At 43.0% G+C, this 16,292-nt stretch overlaps 2 protein-coding genes across 2 annotated transcripts in view; both read right to left on the bottom strand.

Annotated features, from left to right (window-relative positions):
* Positions 1 to 4,455: 4,455 nt before the first annotated feature.
* Positions 4,456 to 15,024, bottom strand: CNTF (ciliary neurotrophic factor). The gene is made up of 3 exons (XM_017661846.3): positions 14,886 to 15,024; positions 9,653 to 9,812; positions 4,456 to 8,500 (listed from the first exon to the last, which is right to left on the bottom strand). Exons 2-3 carry the CDS (start codon positions 9,764 to 9,766, stop codon positions 8,012 to 8,014), a joined length of 603 nt encoding a protein of 200 aa, XP_017517335.3. The 5' UTR covers positions 9,767 to 9,812; positions 14,886 to 15,024; the 3' UTR covers positions 4,456 to 8,011.
* ZFP91 (ZFP91 zinc finger protein, atypical E3 ubiquitin ligase) overlaps positions 11,487 to 16,292 on the bottom strand; it is a 51,437-nt gene continuing 46,631 nt past the window's right edge. The window contains exons 10-11 of the mRNA XM_017661838.3: positions 15,591 to 15,690; positions 11,487 to 15,258 (exon numbers count right to left, since the gene is read on the bottom strand). Of these exons, the coding sequence (XP_017517327.3) occupies positions 14,748 to 15,258; positions 15,591 to 15,690 (611 nt within the window). The 3' untranslated portion in view covers positions 11,487 to 14,747. The remainder of the gene's footprint in view (positions 15,259 to 15,590; positions 15,691 to 16,292) is intronic.

Raw genomic sequence — 16,292 nt, forward strand, 5'->3', positions numbered from 1 at the left:
CTAAGCTTCCTCCTGTCTAGCTTCGCTCCGTCATTCACCTCCCCACTCCCTCCTTCGTGCTTCGTGTGCCCCACATTCAACTCAACTTATAGAAAAACCAGACTGGTGATCTTCTATGCTACTGTCAATATCATTTCCCCTTCCGTGATTCTTACCTCATTTACTCACTACCCTCCTAGATGGGAACGGGTACTCTTTCATTTCTCCCTTTTCCTTAAACTCACTGTTCTCTCCCCACCTTCACATGTTAACTCCTCTGCCATGGTTTCCAGAGCTGTTGTCTTTTCTCCTTCCTACTGTCCCTTTAAACCCACGTTCCCCTGGGTGCTGTCAGAAAGCAGGTTCCTTTTGCCTGGAGTTTATGATTCACTTTTATCTAGGAGGGACAGCTCTTTGTTACTTGTGCACACTGACTTCTGCCAGGGTTGGTTGTGTGCCCATTGTCTGTGTTCAGCCGTTAGGATAAAATCCAAATTCCTTTCCACATTGTCTTATTATTAGTGAGAGAGGAAAAAATGTAGCGCCTGGTGTCCAGAGTTGACCTGATGTTCACAGCTGGCCTGCGATATTACATAAGCTGGTCTGAGGCTCACGGCCAGTGTGTCTAACCAATCTAACCAATCTCATAGAATAATAACCTCACACAAAGGCACCCTGAGACCATGATAAGTGAAACAAAACAAGGCCACTTCATAATTTTATCATAGACAAAAGCAAGGTCACTGGGCCATCCACAAAATACACACCCAGAATTGCCCCCACAACAGACAGCAGCATATCTAGAGCAAAACTGTGCTTCCCTAGGCCTCCCCCAAGTCACCCAACCAAATCCTAAATCCTGTAATACTCCCTGAGGCGTCCCATAGTTCCCCCTGGTGTGTGCTCTTCCTCGCCGCAACAAACCAGCCCCCCTGTGTAGCTGCGGCTGTGTTTCCCCTGGTCCTGGCTGAGGTCTCTGGCTTCACGTTGCTCCCTCGCTCGCCTGGTTTCAGCCACATCGGCCTCTTCCAGATCCTGGAAGCCTGGAAGCTCATCCCGCCTCAATGCTTTTCACTCAACTGCTCCCTGTGACCAAACTACCCGACCCTCCAGTCTGTGGGCGGCGGGCGCCTCCTCATTCAGATCTCAAGGGAAAGTACCCACTAGAGAAAGGCCTTCACGGCCTCTCCTCTCAGTGACTCTCTAGTATCACTTTTGTGATTTCCTATGTAATTCTCAAAACTCTCTAAATTGTGTTAATTGTGTGTGTCTGTCTTCCCCATCAGAAAGCAACTTCTGAAAGATCAGGGGCTATGATTCTGGACTTCGTGCCTCTAACATTTCCATGAGTAACTGAAACATATCTTACCTTGAGATTAATAGCATCTTCTTAATGGGCCCCTCTGCCTCCCGCCCCTTGCATCTCTTACGTAGCTGCCTGAATTACCTTCCGAAGGCAAATGGCACCCTTGCTCTTCAGAGCCCTCCCTAGCTTCTCTCTTCAGGGCTCCACTGCCTCGCTCCTCTAGGTCACCTCCTGCTGCGGCTCTTGCGGACCCCTGACGCTTCGGTGTGGTGAACGCTCCCAGACACGCCGCAAGCCTTGCAGCAGCCACTCCTCGACAACCGCTGCTGCTTCTACCCATTTCGTTCTTGCCTGTCCCTCCCCCTTATTTTTTTCCTGAGGACAAAACTAGTCATTTTTTTCAAGCCTCCCTCCCAAAGTGTCCCTTTTGGGAGGCACTCTTCAACCCTTCCTTCCTCCGGCTCCCCAGAGCTCATTTTTGTATTCGGGGTATTACTGACCATGCCCCACTTCCATGGCGGTGGCTCGTGTACCTGTTGTCCTTCTCAGGGGCCCTGGAGTCTTTTCAAGGCAGGGAAATACCAGCAATCCAGGCCTCTGTCTCTTCAGTTGTAAAATAAGAATCTTGGTACCGTGGGGAGGAAACCTTTTCCTGTCTTCCTTTCTAGTTTGACTGGTCTCATTAATTAAATTGACATAAGACAGAGGGACATGAGAAAAACAAATTTAATTTCATAGATACAGGAGCTCATACAAATATGAGACCCAAAAAAGTGACCAAAGCAAGCACCTTTTACACCTTTCAGACAAAGAAACAATACATTTGTGAAGAATTGACGAGACAAAGAAGTCTGGACAGAGGTAGTGAATCAGTAAAGTAACAAGGTGTGGTAGGCAGCCTTCTGGGCTCTGAATGCCTGGCGCAAGCAGATCCCTTTACCTCCTGGTGCAGGGAGGGGACCTTTCACATGGGAGTTTTTCCTGCTTTCAGGAGGACAAAGGAGGGTATCTTTTTTGCACTGGCTGTTTCTTAAGGTCATTTAATTAAAAATAATATGCCACAGTGGCACATTTTGGGGTGGCCCACTCTCAACTCCATCAGTACCTTCCTTGTAGGGTTCCTGTGGAAAGCAAGTGAGGTACTCCATGTAAAGCAAGTAGAGTGAATAGTGGTATAGAGTGAACACTGTATAACTATCTGCTACTCTAATACTCATTTCTATATCCTTAGTACTAGTGCACAACAAAGTAGGTATCAGTATCTGTTGCCGTTGAGTTTGATTGGACTGGGGCAGGAAGCTTCTGAAAGACTGAAATTGGAAGCTTAGAACGAGGTTGGAAATTTTTTTAATGACCCAGTAAGTTATGTATGTAATTCCCAACCCTCCCTCCACCCCAAGCTTTGGAGATAGGAGCCAGGGATCATTAAGAGAAGGGAGTCCTAAACCTTACCCAGGGGTGTGGTGAAGGGTTGGTCTGAACTAAAGTACAGACATCTGCTTCAGAAGTTTTTTAAAAAGCTTCCCTGGGTCCCTTGTTCAAATGACACTTACCCTGAAAGGAGTAACATAGTTAACCATTCCTTCAGAATGTATCCCACTTTTCCCGTATCAGGGGAGGGACAGGACACAGGGCCATCGAATTACAGTAGAGATGGGGGGTTGGGAGGCAAGAGAGGTCTGAGTGATGAGTTGCCCTTCCCAGAGCTCGCCGAAACTTATTAGAAGAAAGGGTGCTAGAGAACAATGGGTGCAACAGATACTAGCTGCTTCTCAAGAGGCAGTTGGCCTAATGGAGAAGCAGGGAGGTGCAGTGGGGAATGCCCTGGACTAATGCTAATTCCTCTCCTGAGCTGGGACAGTAGGGCAGGTGACTGAACCTCTGTGGCTCCCCTGTGCTGTTTGATAGGACTGAACTAGTAAATTGGAGTTCCTGCATGAGGAAGAGGGTGCTGGTGTCCGGCAGAGGGACCCTCAGTCTGAATGAATGCTTTACCACAACCTGGCTGTGCCTTGGTTTGCCCATTCCCTTGGCTTCTAGATCGCCTGCCAGCCTCATCCAGAATGTGCCCACCTCCGCCTACTATGAAAGCCCTCTTCTGGGCGTAAAGAAGCCTGAATCTCAGCTCTAGAGGTGGGTGATTCCTGGAGGCTGTATGCCTGACTGGGTTGGCCTCTAGTGGACAAAGGCCCACAGGCCCACCAGGGTGAACTTTAGGCTCTGACCGAATGGATCCCAGGAAGCAACTGGCATTTCTCTGAGATACTCAATAGAGCTTTCTCCTCAGTGGAAGGCCTAACATTAATCCAAGCCATTTGAGATGGTAGATATTCTTGATGTTTGTATGTCATTTACAAATATCTTTAGATACTCAGTTTGTCTAAACCATGTATCAACCTGTGAAGTTAGTTGTCATTTCCATTTCATAAGTGAGGAAGCTCAGAAGTGGCTTGTCCCAAAGTTTGGAAGCTTAAGAGGTTTTGTCACAAAGATTTGGTACAAGTCTGCACTGGCTTTATCCTTTGTCACAAAGATTTGGTATAAGTCTGCACTGGCTTTATCCAAGGGAAGTGAATTACAGAGATGGATAATAGCCTTTAGGCAAGATGACCTCTATTGCTAGGTGTCCCGTGGCAGTGGGGTGCAGTGGAGTAAGCCTTTGAGCCAAAGCCAAAGCTCCCCTCCTGTCGTGTATGAGAGGGAATCTGGGCAAGGTTATGCTCATTCTCATTCCCCTCATTCTTGAGGTAACATCTCAGGGTATTAAATCATAAGTACAGTACCACCTAGGACATGTAGATAAAAATGCACCATCTATTACCAGTTTTCCTCTTTTCCCTACTTCGTTTCTACCTTCAAACTGACTACAAGTGAGCTAGTCAGCATTCTTCTCTGTCCTTCAAAGGCTTGATTGGGACTCATATAATTAAGCCATACAAAAGGAAACCTTCCTTACGTGCAGGCTAGCTGGTGGGGTGGGAACGGTTGACGTTTCTGGGCTGACTGGCCTTGGGAGTTCTTCCCTAGGGGCCTGGCATCATCATTCACCCAGCACGCTTGACTGAGCCTAGCCCTGGCTGGGAGGATTACATCTCACCCAACATTGAAATCACTTAAAATTCCCCTTGTTCATCCAAAATATACAAAAATAAAAGCAGCACCTCATGATCTTACTGAGGCTAGATCTTTATTGTCAGCCATTCTTGCATCTTTTATTTTCTGCCAGCGATAGATGGATCTAAGTAATGTATTTTCAGAATCACATGCACATGTATTCATGTATTTTCTTATCTCATACACCATACACATTTTATCAAAAGATCAAATTATATTTTTACTCTGTCTTTAGTTGTAGGTGTCGGAGTTCTATAGAAGCTTTTGCTCGGAGAGATGAAATATTTTCACTTTCACCGTTTGAATGTACCAACATTCAGAGTGCTCATTCTTGGGTCTGGTAGTTGAAGCAGAGGATGGGGCAGGAAGCCAAACCAATATTTTTAAATGCCCTGGCCTTCCCTTCCCCGACCCCCACCCCCACCAACTGAAGTGATATCCAAATTCTTTTTCCTATTCATGAATCCTTTCATCATCCTTGTGGAAGCCCCTCTGCTTCCTGCATTTCTCTCTTCTTAATTCAGGGAGAAGGTATTACTTACTTCACCTAAGGAGCTAAGGATTCACCAAGTCATTCTAAACACCTTTTCAGGTACATCTTCCTGAAGTATTTACTCATCCTCCCATTTGACCAGTGGGCACATCATGAGTCATCCATTGGGCTTTAATCCGGAGCAGCCTGAAATAACAGCAATGCCAGGGCTATGACCTCACTTTATTAAAACTCTCACGTCCCTCAAACCTGATTATCTTAAAGCTAATTTTATTCCGTGCTTAGTCTTCAAGTTTGTGCCAATTTACAAGTCCGCCAAACCACCCTCTTAAATCAATGCAAGAATTTATCAACTCTCATACATGCAGCTCCTTGACAGACTTAGGAAAACTGAAGCTTTCTCCCCACAGATAGAGGACTTTTCTGGAGGCAGTGAATGGAAGGAAACCTCTTACAAAATAAGAGTTAGGGACTAGGAACTAAATTTCTCCCTTTTCATATACATACACATACTTTATGTATATATAAAAATATGATTCCCCAGAAATTCTATCCATACTTAGATCTAAGAAACAAGGGAACTAAAATATAAAGATATCACTTCTAGGTTGTGGATCCTTAAAAAAGACATGCTTCCGGTATCACCATTATCCCTATTTGTATTGTATCGATACACAGGCCTATTGTCAGTCCCTTATTTCAATGTCTCATTTGTTTCATATAAGCATGATGCAGTGTCTCTACATTCAGATATACACATGTGTAAGTCTTTGTCATTATGGCTAAGTGCTCATTTCCCCCTTTATTTTTTCTAAGGAGTTTCCCCACACTTCTATTGAGGCATATTGCAAGATTTTGGAAGAAACTGATAGCCAGCTCTTAGCAGTGGGGTGCATTCAGTAGACCTGCTGCTTTTGTGGCCTAGTTGAGGCATTCTCTTCTCTTTCTGCCCATTCTACTGTTGGTACGTATACCTTTTCTGGACCCTCTGGCACTTCAAATGTTGTTTCTTACACATAATATTCCTTCATATGCAACTTAGCAGAGCTTAAGCCATGCTTTATTGATTTCTGAAACTTCTGCAGACATGTGCTCTGTCGCATTTTCTGAATATAAAAACAAAACATTTGGAGAGGTCACTTCTTTCAGATTCACCCAGTTTGTCATCAGTTATTCCCCATTAAACAAGAGCCTAAAATGCTTTAAGAGCTTCATATTTATAAGCAGATACTTTACTAATAAAAAATACTGCTTTTAAGCCAAAGAAACCATTTAAATGAGGAAAAGCTTGAATGAAATAAGCCTCTATGCATTCACTGGGGAAGTATCTACCTAAATCAAAATCATAAATAAAGTAAAACTGAACCATAAACCATAACAGCAGCTGGGTCCAAATTTTGATTATTGCTTTACTTTCTGCTAGCCAAGCAACTGTTCCGTTTTCTTCCTGATCTCTCTTTGGTACAAAGCCAACTTCTGAGACACAGCTGAACTCCCCTATACCCCGGGAAGTGATTTCTGGTCCTCACTGCACCCCTTCCCTTAAGACTATCTTGACACTCAAACTGGTGCCTTCCAATTCCAACCTAGTATTGATGCCCTGTATGCATAGTCTTGTTTCTCTACACACACACAATAGAGAGCAGGGCCTTCCTTCCCCTGTACTGCCACAGTGCCTAGCCCAGAGTCCTCTCCTAATACCGACTTCAAGGAATTTTGAATATGAACCCCTGTGGGAAGACACAAGTCACCCATCCCACCCCACGCAAACCATGGTAGCTACTGTCCAACCATTGGTTCACGTATGAATATACAGAAGCCTCAAATAATTAATTGATCTCCCCCACCCACCAATCCAGATCTTGTTTTAATTAATTGGTAAAATAAATGATACACCTGAGAGCTTTGGGATCCACACTACACCACTAGTTCACAGGTCTGACTGCAAAGACCTTTCCTATTAATGCCCACATTGACTAGCTGATGCCTTTCATACTGTGTTTCTACAAAACATTAAATGCAGAGCCCAGCTCCTTTGTTATAAACCAAGAGGGCTTTTCTGTGTATTGTTTCAGAATCGCTGGCATTCCCACTGGGAACAGAATGGGCTTCACCCTCTCCTCATGACTAAGCCCAGAGAATGTGTGGTGAAGGTCTGAGACTTTTTAACACCCATTGTCCCTGGAAGCTTGGGTTAGCACATGATTACAATGTGAGGTAACCTGGTGTAAGCTGTCTCCACCGCTATACTCAGGAACATTAGGGGGCACTTTAACACAGGCTGTGTTGTACACAGCCCCCAGCTTCCTAAATTTGTAAGTCTGGTGGGCCTCATCTTTTCCCCAAACAGAATGTTGAGATCTCCAGTGTTCCATCCTTTGCCAAGCACTGCCAGCAAGCACTGCCTTTAACACTAAACTGGCACTGTTGACCTATCACGACATGTAATGGGAAATGGGAGTTGCTTTTTCAGTGATGGGAATAGAATACATGGATACATTTTCTAACCCTGTGTGGCAAAGAAGTGCAGGGAAAGAAGTTCACAAACGGGCCTCAAAAGCGAAGGGCATATAGGCTTTGGAATGAGAAAGATGTGTTCAGACTTGGTGTTTTGAACCCAAACGCCTTGAACAAGTCATACATTTCTGTGAGCCTTTTCTCTCATCTGCCAAGTGGGAATAAGACCAGCTCCCTCAACACTGTAGTGAAAATTGTACATAAAACCCTTGGCATACTGCTTCAATGTAGTAGACACTCAATAAATGTTAGTTACTATTTTTTATTATCCAAGAGTTTCAACTGGCTAGAGTTAAAAAGATGTTTATCCTATGAGGCTGTTCAATGCCTGTAAAGGTTACTTAGTGAGTAGGAAAGGTTAAAGCACTGAAGTGGAAGGATGTTGCCCCTGCCCCCAGTCCCTTACAGCCCCAACAGACACACAGGCACCATCCCCATCCCCCATTCCCCTGAAAACCCATATGCCTATCTGTCCAGGTCTCTAACCCTGCTTGATGAAAACTCCTGTGGTCTCAATGGTTTTCAGTACTTAGGAATGGCAGCATGAGGCCTCAGAGAACAACGCACATCCCACTAGAAAAGAAGAGGGTCACGAGTAACCTCTACATCTTCTTGTCTTCGGCAATGTATGGGCTCCCATGTGCTGGGATCCCAGTCTGAGGACAAGAAATGACTCGAAGGTCATGGATGGACCTCACTGTCCAATGTGAAAGCTCTTGCAGCACCTTCAGACCCCACAACTTCTTCTCAAAGAGATCACCATCTCCAACGGTAACAGGCGTGCCACCAGACTCACTGGGAGGGATCTTGTGTTCCAGGAGCACCATTAATTCCTCTATCTGGTAAGCAAAGGCGGCAACTTGGAGTAGAAGCATATGTATTGCTTGATGGAAGTCGCCTTCAGCTGGAGTAAAGTGCACCCGCTGGTCTTCTAAAAGCCTGGCCAACATGACATGGAAGGTGCGGTAAGCTTGAAGGCTCTCTTGGAGCCGCTCTGCCTCACTCAGCTCGCCCCACCGATCTGTGCTGGCTGCTGGCACCCCATCCACGGAGTCCAGGTTTATGTTCTCGCTCAGGCCCTGATGCTTCATCTGGCCAAGGATACAGAAAAAACATCACATCTTCAGTGATTACCCAATATTCCCTAAATCTCACACAAAATCTTACTCGCCGCCCCCTCCATGACCATGGTCAAGGATCCAGACTAAATAAAATAAAATGTCTAGAATAGGAACTCTTCATTTGGGGTCCAGGACTGGACTATAGGACGATCCTCCTCGTCCTGAATCATACTACTTTTGACTACCTGCTCATTTTTCTTGAATCTGCTTCTATTCAGTTCTTAAGATTGAAAACCACTGGTTTAGAGTAACTTTCCCTTCCCGCTTCCCACTCACTCCTGGGAACTGCAGCATATCGAGCGTACTGGAGGTTTAGGCATTGTGAACATACTTGAAGACGCTGGCCACACCTAGGATGCCCTAGAATTTTCCTAACTACCCCTTCCTTCATTGTCCCCTTCAGTGGTGAGACCAATGAATGGTGATTTTTGACTGGTGGGGCTGTATGAAATAGACCATTTCTCAGAGAACCTAAGCTCAGAACTCTCCACCGGGCCTGGAGTGTTTCTCCAGCAGGCCCTAGGTAGAGGCGGATGGGGATCTCCTTGTCAGAGAACCAACCTGGAAACTCCATGGTTAGCTCCTTGATTTGACACTTCCCAAGTCCCCAGTGATTCTTCTAGGGGACCCTTTTGATAGTATAGGTGACCTACTTAGACAAAGGAACACTTTTGATGTACATAATTAAAAAGTGGGTGGCGAATCCTTTGTGAAATAGGTTGGCTTTACACTGCTCTTCTCCCAATTCCATAAACCTCACTCTGCTTTTTGTTTACATAGCTCAAAAATTCAGAACAACGTATATGAACAACTCAGACATAGAGGGACCATGGAATCTACTGGCAGAATTCACATTGTGGGCAATTAATTAGGAACAGCCTCCCAAGACATGCAGCCAGTCCCACCTAGAACTCCATGCACATTTTCTTATTCAAGGAACAACTTTCTCCTAACAGCCTAGAGAAAGAGGTAAGGGCACATGAATTTCCTTAAGGTAAGAGGCCATGCCAAATGGTACGTGTCCATATATGAATGCCTGTATGATAAGGCTGTCATGATTGGTATGGAACTGGATCAGAAGATATGAAGTAAAAACAGACAAAAGAAAAATAGGCAACTTACATAAGATTCCATAAGAGCAGTCAGGTCTGAACCAATCTTCCTCGCTAGCCAGATAGAGCGGCTACAGAGGTCCCGGTGGTGAGAGGTCAGCGGTGAATGCGTTGCGAAAGCCATTCCCTAACTCAACTGTCCCAGGAAAGTGAGCTGGGTTTGCTTCTGTCTACACCGGTCCAAATAAGAAATGTGACTCTCAGACTAAATCCACTGGGCATTCTCTACTAATGGGATTGTGCACCCCACCCCCACCCTCTGCCTGACTCAGAGGTGGCAGCAAATTCCTGGCTGTGGATTTTTGTGCCTGTGGAATCAAAGGCCCCTTTTTAATCAGCCTTTTTTCCTGCAGCGTCTGCCTCCATCTCTCCCCCCACTCAAGTGCCCAGCCTACTTGTTTTCATGTCATTGTTTTGCCTTTGCACTTAGCAACAAGGTCATTATCACACTAATTCTCATGACACCCCTGCCTAACATAATCTATGTTATATACACATGTAATCAGTCATCTTATTGTCACCTGCCTTGTTCTCCCATATCCTTTTCTTTCTTTTTGTAGCCTGGTAGTCAATAATATTAAGTTATTATTATCAATACAGCTGCCATTTACTAAGGAGCTCCCTGGGCAAGACACTGTGCTAAAGGCTTTAGAACTTTTATTTGATCTTTAGAATAATTCTATGAGATAAATATTATTTTCCCCATTCTAATAAGAAATCAAAACTTAAAAGAAATTGATGTGTACAAAAACCAATAACTAAGCACAAAATTTAAATGTAGGCCTTTGATTCTACATCTGTTTCTCACACTGACTTTCCAGTTTCATTCTTTGGGTTGTTCACATTTTGTTTGGAAGCGAAGTTTATGTGAGATAGGTCCTTTTAAAAAACAGCATTTTTTCAACTCCAATCCTTTTACTTTGTGTTTAAATGTTAGTGTAATTTACAATTGATTAAAAATCAGGTAGGGAGACATCACTGTTCTCAGTCATGGTGCCTCCCTCAGTAACAGGATGAGGAAGGTACTGTTTTGACCTGTTCTCTTCCAAAGGACAGGAAATATCCAATTCTGACTTGGTAACATTTCTGAGGCAGTGTCTCTCAAGTGACAACATGCTTTTCTTTTTGTTCCTATCCCATTCATACCACTTTGCTTCTCAACAAAATGAGAATGAGCAGGGCTTTTAAATGCGGGCAGGAGTTTGAAAGTGCTTGCAGAGTTGTGTTCTCTTACACTTGACTCAACAGGTTAGAGGATGATGCTAAACTGGGTAGAGTTGCAAGTTTCATCCCCAAATCCAAATGCACCAATTAATTTTTACTATTTCATATAGGCATTGCCTCTAAACTGAAACACATGCTTCTCAGGGGCAAATTTCCATCGGTAAACAATAAAGAGCAATACAAGGGAGAAAGACACAAAGACTGGGTAGCTGTCAAAGTGATTCTTTTTTTTTTTTGCAAAGTTAGTACTTGTCATGGACAATGAGTTTTGTGAAGCATTGATAGTAAATGCTTTCAAAATGTTGTCATTGTGGAGTGAAATTAACCCCACAGCATCCTTCTTGTTCTAACAGATTAATATGGCCACCTTTCTTACAATTAGAAGTCTGTCTAAACATGGGAGGTTGGTCTAACTTTGCCAATGACTGTAGAATAATATGACATCTCAGCATTAGAAATCAAGAACTGAATCAAAAGTTAACTACCTCTCAGCAAGAGCAAACAATAGTATCTGCCACATAAAACCTATGCTGAGGGCACCTGGTCTTCTCATTTAGCAGCGTCAGTTATTTCACCTCTAGGATAACTGTAACTCAGTACAATCAAGGAAGACAAGTTGCTTCCATGAAGACAACTTTTATTTTTCTTCTGTACATATTTATTTTGGATATGCCTTACCTAGATTAAGAGAAAACAACGATTTGAAAAGCAGAGTATCCCTTTTATTATAATTTCTTTTTACATAACCTTTTCAACCTAGATTCAGGTTAACTACCTGTCTCTCCCATCAGAGAAGGGTCCTGCACATTACAACAGGCAAAAAAGGCTTTTAGGAAATGTTTTAAATTGATCCATTACAATTTTTCAATTTTCTTGAGTACACTTGAAAGTGGGAAAAAGACAGAAGGAAAAATGGTACTTCAAACAACCAGATTATAATAATCTTAGTTAGGTTTAGTACACTCTAATTTTTCTCCAAACAGGTACAAAGGAGGTTCAAGTGCTCTATATGGGTGCTTTTCCTTATCTTATTTACTTACTTTTTTTTCAGTCCAGTAATCCTGGCCAGTGTTTATCTAAACTTCTGAAGCATATTAAGTCTCAGGCAAAATAAGCCTGGGCAACCACAAACAATGGGGAAGCACATCTCCCAGAAATAATACTTGTGTCTCATCTACATTTTCAGAATTTGGAAGTGCCAATTTGAGATGGAGAATATGCAGTGAGAAGGTTATCAAAAGGTAACACAATTTGACTAAGAGTACAAAATGCAGAATTTTAAGATTAAAAGAGCTCCTTGGAAGGACAATGAAGTAAACAGCATGAGCAGAAAGGAAAAGGGAAGAGGGCCTAGGAGAGTTTCCTTATGCCCAGTCCACTATGCTAGCATCCCTTTCTCAAAGGAGAAAGAAGTCCATGAAAAGTGCTTTAAATTTTATTGCAAACTGCTACAATCATTTATTGAAGCAAACTGTAGGTAAATGGTAGCTATGAAAGGGACCCATAAAAGGAGAAAGAACAAAGTTTCTAATTGTTAGAACTAATTTGTTGCTTCTGGCAGGGAGAGGAGGGTGATATAAGGCAGAACATATTTTCCCGCATCTCATAGTTTTTTTTAAAAAATGCAGTTTGCTTTTGTGTAGGTGGGTAAAATATCTGATGACCTACCACTGCAAATGCATGGAGACAAAGGATAAAATAAATGTGACAAAGACAGAAGGCAAGTTGTGGAGTAGAGATGCTAGCTAGTGGGACAGTACCAAAGGGACTTACACTGGAGTGGAACAACTTTGCTGTAAACCCATCCAATCCATCTCAACCTACCCAAGTCAACTCCAAGTCCTTACTGTGGGTGGGAAAGCATATTCTACATCTCTTCTATCCTTATTCCATTTTCTACCCCCACATTAGAGGGATGGCAACTCTGCTACACTCTGGAAAAAAAACAATAGTGCATTGAAGACTGTTCACTGTAGGTGTCTGACTCCCTATTCTCCAGCATCCCAACCACTGACACTAGTGGGTGTGAAGTAAGCCTCTTTCAGAAATGACATTGTTACCCTTTCTGGGAAAAAATAAATCAAAGAGAAAACTGATAAACTTTGTAGTTTTAGTGTTTGTGAAAAACAAGCTGTTCCTTATTTGGCTCTCAGCAAAACTTCATTCTTTCCAACAGTCATCATACATTTCTGACAAACAATGAATAGGGCGAGCCTTCAATTCCAGCTTCTGAGGTACACAGGATAGAAATAGCCCTTCTAATTATTCAAAGAGGAGTCAAAATAGGTTTTCAGTCCTCTGGGAGTTAGGAACTTGAACAAAAACACTAGTCTCCTCCATGGACAGTAATAAGCAATCCACCCCATGAAAATCCCTCTTTCAAGGAAATGGTAATTCCCAGAATTCCAGGTAAAAGCCACAGCCATTATTATACAGATTATTAACTTTGTCTATTGAAGCCTTTCCCTTTTCTGAAGTGTTAATAAAGGGAAACTAAACAGCACAATTTTCTTTGACCTAAAACTGTACGCACATAGCTCATAGACTATTCCTTCACTAATAGCAGTGTCCTTCACTAATCGGGAGCTGGAATGAACCAACAATAAAGCAAAAAAGACAAACTTAAAGCAAGGGGCCAGAGTTGGGCCAATAGGGAAGGTATGTAAAAGATGGGGACAAAAAATAAATTCACAAGAGAAAACCTTTTCTATGTAATTCAGACCCTAAACAATCCTTCCTCATCCCCCAAAACTCCCAAATCTCAATGCTCTAAAAACTCAGAGCACTAATAACCACAAACCTAACATCCTTCCCTAAAAGGCTTCCGAAAAAGCACTAGGCTACTGTAGTGATTTTATTAGTGCTGAGGACCAGCTTTCTTAAAAGGCCACTGGAGAGCTATGATTTTAGAGGCTGGCTATGCTTCTTCAACCTTGTATCTTGCCTTCAAAACTACCTCTTATGGAAAGGACCCCATGTCAAAATAATCTAATCTCTCCCAGCCCCACAAAATATAGCAACGAATAAAAAAAAAAAATCAGACTTTCCATTAATAAATAAGGAATCTCAGGTTCCACAACACAAAAACACACACGTTAAAAGTGCAAATTTCTGCCATTAGTCTGGGACTTTTCTCATGTCTCACTGATACAGAGCCTTGTCTTATGGTCAGAGAGACCAGGCAGAGGGCAGCCCCCTCCCTGTTGGGAGCCTGCTTCCAAGCAAGTGAGCACCATTGAGAACCATATGGATGTGTTGGGAGGGGGACTGAGGTGCTGGGGTCAAAGAGGACGGAGTGGTCCCCATGTAGCCTTCCTTTCCGAAACCCAGTGGGTAATGGAGGAAATGGGGGTGAGAGATGTACGCTGTTTTAACAGCTCACCCTGCTAAGGGGCCCTAAAGTGCCAAGTCAAGCTGCCAGCCTCCAGAGAAGAGAATGATATGATACTTTGAGAATATCTGTGCTGCAGTGAGTAGAAGCCAGAACCACAGGGCAGCAGTAAAGGAGAAGGGCTTTCGAGGACAGTAATACACTAGCAGGAGTTAAAAGCTGATCCAGAGCACATCAGTTACAGGTTGGAAAAGGGGATCTGCTGCTGAGCAGGAAGTCTGCCTGGCTGGAACAGAGTATGCGGATAATGCTTACTTTAAAAGCTTCTTCTTTTTGTCTACCTTCTGGTAAAGGCAGTTATCAATTTTGTAAAGGGGACAACAGAGGGAAAAGAGGGGATAGATTTATATGTGTGTGCTGTGATCCAAAATGGAAAGAGCAGGCCCTTCAGTTATTTTACTAGATTTTAAATGCTTTAAATTTTTTTTGTCCTTTTTATCTTTTAAATACAAAGTCTGAGCTGTCCCAGTGCCCAAAGTCTTCCTTTCCACTAAGGTCCAGTAGAGTCTGAATCTTCAATCAGAACCTCTGTGGTAGCACCGAGTATATCCGAGTTCATGACAAGCCCTTCAGTGCCCCCAGTGCTGCCACTTCCCACAAAGATCTTCCCATCAGCCATCAGGCTCACCCGTTCTGTGCCACTACAGTAAGACTTTGACATCCCTTCAGCTTCTAGCAGGAGGCACTCTCCAGAGGTGGAGTTTCCCAAGGGCTCAGGAAGAAGAGGAAGACCCTGACCATCTGTAGGTTGTGTCAGGGACTCTGGATTAGTGCCCAGGATATCTGTGCTGGTGATGAGGGCGCCTGCATTGGCAGCCAGAGCCTCGGCAATCAGCACCTCAGGGTGGCTTTTTGCTTTGTGTGCCACTACGCTGTCTTTCTTCTCAAATTTTTTGCCACAGATATTGCAAGAGAACTGGTAGAAGGAGTCTGCATCATGCTTCTTCATGTGCCAATTAAGGGATGCCTTTTGCCGACAAGTAAATCCACAGATCTCGCATCTAAGGAGAGTAGAAGAAAAAAGGCTGATCAAATAGAGAAATATAGAGACTTCTTATTCAGGGTGAGAACTCAGAGGCAACATACACAAGCAACAGCCAGTAGCATACTTCTTGTGAAAGATTAAGAAAAGTTGCTGGACAGAAAACTAATCTGATTTTTTCCTTCTGTATAGAAAATAGAGGAAACAGTAGAAAAAGGGTCACTGAGTAGGCTCCCCTGATCACCGCCCACTCTAATCTGGTAGAACAGCAGTAGCAGCTGAGATGTTTGTAAAGGGGCTAACCCTCACATGGCCATAGTTCTTACCAGACCATCGTCAGTAAATACTCACTGTAATGGCTTCTCGCCAGTGTGAATCATCCGGTGCACTGCCAGATTGTGGGAACTCTTGAAAGCCCGAGCACAATATTCACAGATATAATCCCTTTGATCTAAGAAGAAAAAAATGGTTAGGCTTTCATTTAGAATCTCTCTCAGTATTTTTTCCTAGCTTACAATGAGCAGGCATATTTTTCAGGCAGATCAATTTAGTGTAAAAGTAATACTGTTTTCAATTTATAAACACTTTGGATAAAATTCCTTAAATATTAGTTTTCATCACCCTTTGTTTTTAATCCATACATTCAGTAGCATAAGACCTTAAAAAAAAACCGCCCAGACAGATATATGAGAACTGGAATCCTGTTCTCATTTACCAGTAATCCACATCTTATATAAACTGCTTAGCAAGTAAACAACTACAATTTACACAGATTTTATTCTTTAAAACATTTTTTTTTTCAGATTGTAGAAGCTGAATGATTACATATAAAGAACTTGACACTCAAACAACAAAATATGGCATTCTCTAGAAGAGAAGCGATCCACATTTAAACTGTTAATCTTATCTTCCACTTCAGGTTTAAAATATGTTACCAAAGATAAAACAATTTAAACTTCTCTCAAAAGATTCAAGTTCCTTCTATCAAATATATGCAAACAGTACCGGTACTTCTTCACCTTATTCTCCTACCCTACATCTTCTGCACCATTA

The sequence above is a fragment of the Manis javanica genome, chromosome 11 (assembly GCF_040802235.1).
Source record: "Manis javanica isolate MJ-LG chromosome 11, MJ_LKY, whole genome shotgun sequence".
Classification (NCBI taxonomy): Eukaryota; Metazoa; Chordata; class Mammalia; order Pholidota; family Manidae; genus Manis; species Manis javanica.